The sequence below is a fragment of the Cibotium barometz genome, chromosome 20, assembly GCF_041138505.1.
Source record: "Cibotium barometz isolate CiBa-2024 chromosome 20, ASM4113850v1, whole genome shotgun sequence".
Lineage (NCBI taxonomy): Eukaryota > Viridiplantae > Streptophyta > Polypodiopsida > Cyatheales > Cibotiaceae > Cibotium > Cibotium barometz.
In genome coordinates this window covers 49,514,425-49,522,364 of record NC_141065.1, presented here as the reverse complement: position 1 = coordinate 49,522,364, position 7,940 = coordinate 49,514,425, and the positions used below count along the sequence as shown (strand labels likewise).

General features: G+C 42.5%; 1 protein-coding gene and 1 long non-coding RNA gene across 2 annotated transcripts; one reads left to right on the top strand and one right to left on the bottom strand.

Moving 5' to 3' along the window:
• Window positions 1–908: 908 nt before the first annotated feature.
• Window positions 909–1,636, bottom strand: LOC147627967 (uncharacterized). Its single transcript, XM_086815186.1, has 2 exons — window positions 1,442–1,636; window positions 909–1,334 (listed from the first exon to the last, which is right to left on the bottom strand). The coding sequence occupies exons 1-2, from the start codon at window positions 1,568–1,570 to the stop codon at window positions 912–914; spliced, it is 552 nt and encodes a 183-aa protein (XP_086671312.1). The 5' UTR covers window positions 1,571–1,636; the 3' UTR covers window positions 909–911.
• A 5,274-nt stretch (window positions 1,637–6,910) lies between these two features.
• On the top strand, window positions 6,911–7,450 carry LOC147627966 (uncharacterized). Its single transcript, XR_015268402.1, has 2 exons — window positions 6,911–7,146; window positions 7,229–7,450. It is a non-coding gene; the product is annotated as an uncharacterized LOC147627966 (long non-coding RNA).
• The last annotated feature ends 490 nt before the right edge of the window (window positions 7,451–7,940 follow it).

Genomic DNA, 7,940 nt, shown 5'->3' with positions numbered 1-7,940 from the left:
TCTATTGGACATCTATTTGGACAACTATTGGATGTTGATGCTGCTATATTATCTCATTGGACATCTATTTGGACCATTCTATTGGACATTTATTCGACAACTATTGGACAACGTGACCATTGGTGGACGCTACTATGTTATTCTATTGGATATCTATTTGGACAACTATTCGACAACATAACCATTGGATGCTACTACGTTATTCTATTGGATCACTATTGGATGTTGATGCTGTTATATTCTGTCAGACATCTATTTGGATAACTACTGGATACTGATACTGCTATATTATCTCATTGGACATCTATTTGGACCATTCTATTGGACATCTATTTGGATAACTATGCTGCTATGTTATTCTATTCCACATTTATTTGGACCACTATTGGATGCCGATGCATTTATTTGGACCACTATTGGATGATGATGTTGTTATATTATCTATTGCACTACAAGACAATGCTGCCATACACGCGTTTCATACACGCGATAAATTACGAACGCGTGTATGGTCACGCTTGTATTTGAATAAAATCGGGCGCGTGTATTTTTGCATTAAAGTTCGCATGTATATTTGCATTTACCAACGCGTGTATAAATGCGTTTATATACACGCAGTAATACACGCATAAATACACGATAATATTTACGAGATGATACTCGCTATTATACACGGATAAATACACGCTACTATACACGGATTAATACACGCATGGCAGAGAAAAACTGAAAAAAAATTCCTTAACAAAATTAAAAACTATTTTCCTTAAACCATCTCATAGTACATTACAGTATACATCATTACACAATCCCACTACATGCATTTACAACAATGAAATATATTCAAAAATAAATCATGCATATGAGATGATAGAAATGTCATGAATTTAGAACATACAGTGACGGATTGGTCAGGGTTCGATCTCATCTTCAATAAGATCCATCCTTGTCAAACGATCAACATCAATATCCATTTGATCAATTGGTAAGGCTACGATTAAATTTATTCCACTATCGATATTCTGTACTCCATTGATAATGGTATCGATGTCCTGATCATCCTCATCAACATCACCATCATCTTCAATGGTAGGGTCATTCTCATGATCATGAGAAATGGCATGCTCATCCTCATTATCACGATCATCTCTTATTTCTTGATCATCGATCACAACATCTTCAATGGCATATTGTTCGACGTCATCTTCATTGCGGCTTGTTACATCCTCCATATGCTCCATATCAGTGAATGTATTATACATCACTTTGGAACGTGGTGCAATAGGGATGACGTACCACCATTTGATGTCATGCACCATTGGTAGATATATAACCTACTCAAATACACACAGTACTGTAATTAATTAGCATATCAAAAGTCAAGGGGTACGCGAGCTTAGATATATATGTACATGAAACACATTAGTAAAAAAATGCATACCTGCTCACATTGTTGTGGCAATACGAGCCTATCTTTCTTTGTTTGCCAGAACTTTGTAGAGTCAATAGTTACATATCCACTTGCATGGCGTTTTATCGTTGCATCAGGCCCTTTTTCCACCACGTTCATTTGCCATTTGACATCCAAAACATACACAAAGAAGCGACGAAAGTCAAGCCTAAATATGTCTTGGATTATGCCACAATAATCATCCATTTTTCCATTAGCTCCCTCAAAGCTACTAATGACACCGCAATCTTGTGTATTTCTCTTTTCATCAATTCTTTGTGTTCGAAAATGCTTGCCTTCACACCATATAGCATTGAACATAGTGCACTGGACCAAAATAGAAGCAATATTTGTGTAAGCAATGTGAATAAATATTAAAAGCAAATCACTTACAACTAATGCAAAACATTAGTTCTATGTACCTTTGACATGCATCCTCGTGCATACTCCCATTCTACCGCGGTGATATGCAGCCCCTCGTCGCTCTCTGCTCTCTCCATTTCCTCATGCAACCAATCAACATGGATATCATTCGGAAGTGTTGCTAGATGCTTAGGGTACGCCTTCCGAGAGCCATGTTGCCTCCGAAAGAGAGCTCTTTCTGCTTGCCTTTTTGTCTTTGCATCCTCATATCTTGTAACCCATCTGCTCATCACATCACTATTAAGGATACAAGTGAAATTGAGATCATCAATCAATGTTCTGTCAATTACTTTACTCTGTCCTTTTCCTTGAGGCACAATAGAGGTCATCCTCAAGTCCTCTTCATTGCTCCATAGTCGTGGCAAAGAGCTGTCCACCTGACCAAGAAATTCTGAAATATATACAAGAGACTCTTGTATCAACCAACCCTCGGCCATGCTTCCTTCAGGCCTTGCACTTTGCCTCACAAAGTCTTTTAAGGTCTTCATGAAGCGCTCTAGGAAGAACATCCAACGTGCATGCACAGTACCACATAAAGCAATTTCGTCCACTAAATGCACAATGAGATGTAGTTGACTTGTGAGAATGGTTCGCGGAAAAGTCTCCTCTACCAAACAAACCACCTCCACTGCCATAACACGCGCATCATCCAACGTGGCTGGATCAATTGCTTTGGAACTAACATATCTGAAAAATAAATAAATAGTACGTTATACCTCATGCACGTTCATTTTGCAAGGTATAATGAAGGGTGATCTGAGCATGGGTTTTACATACCTCACAAGCTCGCCCATCTTATAAATACATTTTTTCAAACTCTTATTCGCACAATGGTCGATGCTAGTAGGTAGTATGAACTGCGCACATAAGAGCACATTTATGGTTTATGGCATTACAAAATTTAATTTCAACGTACGTACAAGACTTGGAAAACACTTACTTGAAGCATCTTGTGCCAATCGTGGGACTTCAACCCATATAGTTGCTCAACGCCTCTTTTCTTAGTGGTTGTAAAGGCTCCCTTCAATGATCTCATGCATCCAGTGGGAGTACGCAAAGTGGTGATGGCCTGCTTTACCTGCTTCTCCTCTTTCTTTGATATCATCCATGGTGCAGGCGGAAGACGAACGTGCCCACCCACCTCTCGTGGCCAAGCTTGACGCATACGTCCTGCGACCCGCAAGTCCTCACGTACGCTAACATTGTCTCGTTTACCAGTAATATGTTCCCAAATACCAGATCCCACATTCTTGAAGATGTGCATGGGATCAAGAAGATGGTTGATCTTAAGATGGGTCCAATATGGCAGCCGGAAAAAAATAGAGTACCTGCACAAGGGATTGCTCTATGTGACCTTTAATCCAATTAGAGACTACACAAAACAAGATTGAAAAAACATCACTATACCTGTTCATGCCATCTGGAGGAAGAATAGTTGTAGACTCCCAAATACGCTTCCAATCTTTTGCACGAAGTGTTTGTGGAGGAATGTTACTCTTACTAGCAACATATTTAGGATGATCTGAGGGGAGAAATCGATGATGATTATCGAATATAATCTTACACAAACCATCAGCATACTCATGTACTAACGAAGGGCCACAAACAGGACATGCATGTTTACCCGATGTTTTCAAACCTGTTAAAATATAAATAAAAGTTAGAATAATAAATTCAAACCGTCTAATTAATATATATAGCCAATAGTAATAGAGTAGGGAGGTAATTAGAATTCTTACCAGAACAATCGCTGTATCCTGGAAAGTCATGCATTGTCCACATCAACACTGCTTTTAAGTCGAAGTGTCGAGAGGAGGGAGGCCTACTAATGTCCACCACCGCAACACCTCTCCATAGTTCCTCCAACTCATCAATCAGTGGTTCAAGATAAACATCCATATGCTTGACTTTATGTTTCCCTGGAATTAGAAGGGATAACATAAGATGTCCCTTCTTGATCGCCATTGATGGTGGAAGGTTGTAATTCACCAGCACAACTGGCCACACGCTGTATGCGGTGCTTTTGAAACCAAATGGATTCACTCCATCCATACCCAGGCCAAGTCTCAAGTTTCTGGGCTCTGTTTTAAAGCTGGGCCACTCATCTTCAATATGCTTCCAAGCAGGAGTGTCTGCGGGAATTCTCCACATGCCATCATCCGATCGATGTGAGAAATTCCATGACATGAGCTCTGCTATGGATTTGCACTTGAACATGTGTTTGATGCGAGGAATTATAGGAAAGTGTCGCAAGACTTTACGAGGTACATCAAAACTCTTCATATCTGTTCTGTACCTTGCTTCACCACAAGTGGGACATGTCAGAGCCTCCTTATGCGTCCCACGAAAGAGAATGCAATCATTGACGCATGCATGTATTTTATCATAATCCAGTCCTCCAAGAGATGTCACATAGCGCCTCGCTATGTCTCTTGAGGTGGGTAGTCTATTTTCCTTTGGAAGCATGTTTGACAATAGCCTGCATCCAATATCATCAATTATAATTAGTCTTAAATCCTAAACCTTAAACCACTAATTCAAATTTATAAGTTAGAATGCTTACTTCAACAATGCGTCAAGACTTGCATTGCTCCATCCATAAACTGTTTGTATATTAAGTAGTTCAAGTGAAGCACGTAAAACTGAGAATGTGCACCCTTCAAACACCGGTGTCGATGAAGCTTTATAAAGATGCTCTTGTTCCATATCATCGTCGTCCATACCTTTGGGATCATCCTTAAAAAGATTCCGCACCATATCATCAAGCACCTCCTCTTCCACAACTTCGTGGGGTGCAGGGCTATTGTCGTCCCTTTCCCACTCATCTCTGACAATAGATCCCGAAGCTCCAGCATCATCTCGTCGACGCTTTACGTGCTCTCGTCGCGCGTAGGGTACCATGTTAGGGTGTGGTACTGCATCCTGCTTCAATTTATCAAATTATATGTTACAACTCTATTAATTTAATTTGGATACCATGAGTCATTTGAATATCATCAATTTACATCTACTCACCTCTAAACCTGTTTGATTCCATTCTCCATACATGGAGATGTGATTCAAGGTAATTCGACGTGCTCGTACAATGCATCCTTGACATCGATTACACATACATTTGATCCGTTGTCCCAACCACACATCGCGATTACGATGACGCATTGTCTCATCTTCTCCAGAACTGCTTGAAGAGGTTGATGACATCCTGTGTACAAATAAGAAAACACAAACTCATTATATATTTTTAATGAAAGCACAAAATCGCGTGTATTCACGCGGGTATCTCCTAAAATTTGCGTGTATTAACGCGGCTAATTCCTAAAAAACGCGTGTATTCACGGAGCTAATTTCTGCAAAACGCGTGTATCAACGTAGCTAAAAGCATATACACGCGAATATACCTGCGTTCATAAACGCGAATATAAACGCGGCGGCATATTTAAACTAAAAATAGCCCGCCTTCTCCAAATATAGATTTTGAACTTAGAAATCAACAGTACATGCGTTTTCGCCTGTTTTCGCCTCTTCCAACAGCAGCAAGGAGGGAGCAGAGAAGGAGCAGAGAGGACTCACTTTTTCAGAGGTGAGTCACTTTGTCCTGTGCCTTGTCTCTTTTTGTCAGATTTGTTTACTTTGCTCTTTGCTCTTTGGGTTTGTCTTTTTGCACACGATTGGGTTGCTGCATCCTGACAGGGGCGACAATGGCTCGTCCTTTTATCAGGACATTCTGTCTTTGTCGGGGGGTCGGTCTTTTCGAGAAAGTTTTTTCGCAGGTCGCGTGTAGAAACGCGTGTAGGAGCGCGTGTAACCTGTCTGCAGAGTTTTTTCACGCGCAGATACACGCGTTTTTGGCCGGGTGTATACACGCGTTTTTTGGCGGGTGTATACACGCGTTTCTGCAGACAAAAAACTGCGGCGTTTCAGATTTCATGGTTTGCAGGCAATTGACTTGTGTAATGACAATGTGTGAGTCAAGAGACAGCCCATGATGTACATGATGATGTTTGTTGCAGGTTCTTTATGGATATTCCAGGTTCTTCATCCGATCCATTTGCGTACAGCAATTGGTTGATGGAGATGATGAATCACTTTGGGCGCCAACCTGGTCCGGTTGAGCTTACAGAGTATATGTATGCCCATCCCCCTCCTTCCCTGCCTGGTGTCTATACCCCTACCGCGAGTATCCAGGGCACTCCAGTGCCGTCTATTCCTCCGAGTCCGACGAGACGGCATGCAGCTTCTCCTCTTCCACGTCCACCGAGGAGACATACCTCGTCCCAGACACACTCACGTACACCCTCACAGCCACCATCACGTGCTCCCTCACAGCCACCGTCACGTCAGGGCTCACAGCCACCGTCACGTAGACAATCCCCAAGTCGTGACTCCACCCGCAGCAGTAGGAAGAGTGGGAGCAGTGGAGGATGCGGCGGGTGCTTTGGTGGGGGAGGTGGGGGAGGTGGGGGAGGTAGTAGAGCACGCGGTGAGAGAGGAGATAGAGGGAGAAGAGTTAGAGGAGACATTTCGGAAGAGGAGGAGATGAGAGAGATGGAGAGAGTGGTTTGCTATGATGTGACGGATAGGGGCGGGATAGTGATGGATGCGAGGGGGAGGGAGGTAATGGAGTACATGCGTGGGGTAGTATCAAACTCATATAGAAATTGTTTTATTAAATTTAAAGATCAAAATAGCCGATTAGTTGGGGAGGTGATAGAGGCTGTACATAGTCGGTACCCCAATCCCCCACATGCTACATTCTCGGATGTATGGGGAAGGATGCGAATAAGGGAGATCTTAAGTAATAAAAGATCTCACCTTAAAAAACTCGCGTATGATGACTGGCTAAATGTAGCTGCGGGTGGCTATCCTGCCGAGAAACCTGCCACTGCGCACAAACGCGAGTGGAAGGAGGCAAAGAAACGAGCAGAGGGTGGCGTGAAGAGCAGGCAGCATGTGGAGGCACGACGGATCCAGATGGAGACCGTTGGATCTTCGCATTTCGGATCTGGCGGCGTCGAGTCATGGGAGGCAGAGTTCGTAAGTATCCTGCCACTTTATTTGATTGTTTACTTAATTCATTGATTCTATGAATTGTTTTAATCTTACAAATTGTGTTGATTATGATACAGCGACGGGTTACGGGGAGGAAGCCCACAACCCACGATACTGCGTATGCTCGCCGGCATAGCAGATGTGACACGTGGGCCATCTTCAGAGCCGAGGGACGTATTACGGACGCGCAGTTTGAGTTGGCCATGAGACCATACGGTCGACAGGTACTTGAAAATTCGTAACGAATGGTTTTGGTTTATTGAATTGCATATATATATACTTATATACTATATATTACTTGGACAGGCACAAGCTGCTGATGATCCACCGGCCGCTGCAGAGGGTGGACATGAGCACTACTCCTCGGACATTCCGACCGATGCGAGCTCATCTGAGCATGGGGGGAGCACCGAGTCATCATCTGGGTCTGAGTAGTACTCAGACTTGTAGTATCACATTCCATATTTAGGATGTGATTGTATATATTTTTTTGTAAACTCAAGCCATGGGCTACTTCGAGATATGGACTCCCTTGTATACATGTATGAAATTTTGATAGTAATATTGAATTGATTGATCGATAGTATTACATTCATGGCTGTCTTGAATCGTGTAATGACAATGTATGCATTCATGTCGTTCTTGTCTTAATCTCCCTCGTGCATATGTTCTTCGTGGATGGTCTAATGGGATGGTCTAATGCACCAAAAACCCTAAACCAGAGAGTGCTATTGGGTGCTGGAATGCTGGAACAGTATTCAGGCACCAAATAGCACTCTCTGGATTTTTCTTTTGCTCTCTGTTCGCGTGTATCCACGCGTCAACACTGCTAAAACTCGCGTGTATGTACGCGGATACCCTGGAAATTACGTGTGTATTAACGCGTATAAACTAGCAGTAACGCGTGTATAAGCGCATCTAAATAAAAGAAACGCGTATATAGAGGCAAGTAAAAAAGTGTCTGGGACATGGGAACTGAGCAGGATGCGGCTATACACCCATGTATAAGCGCGTCTAA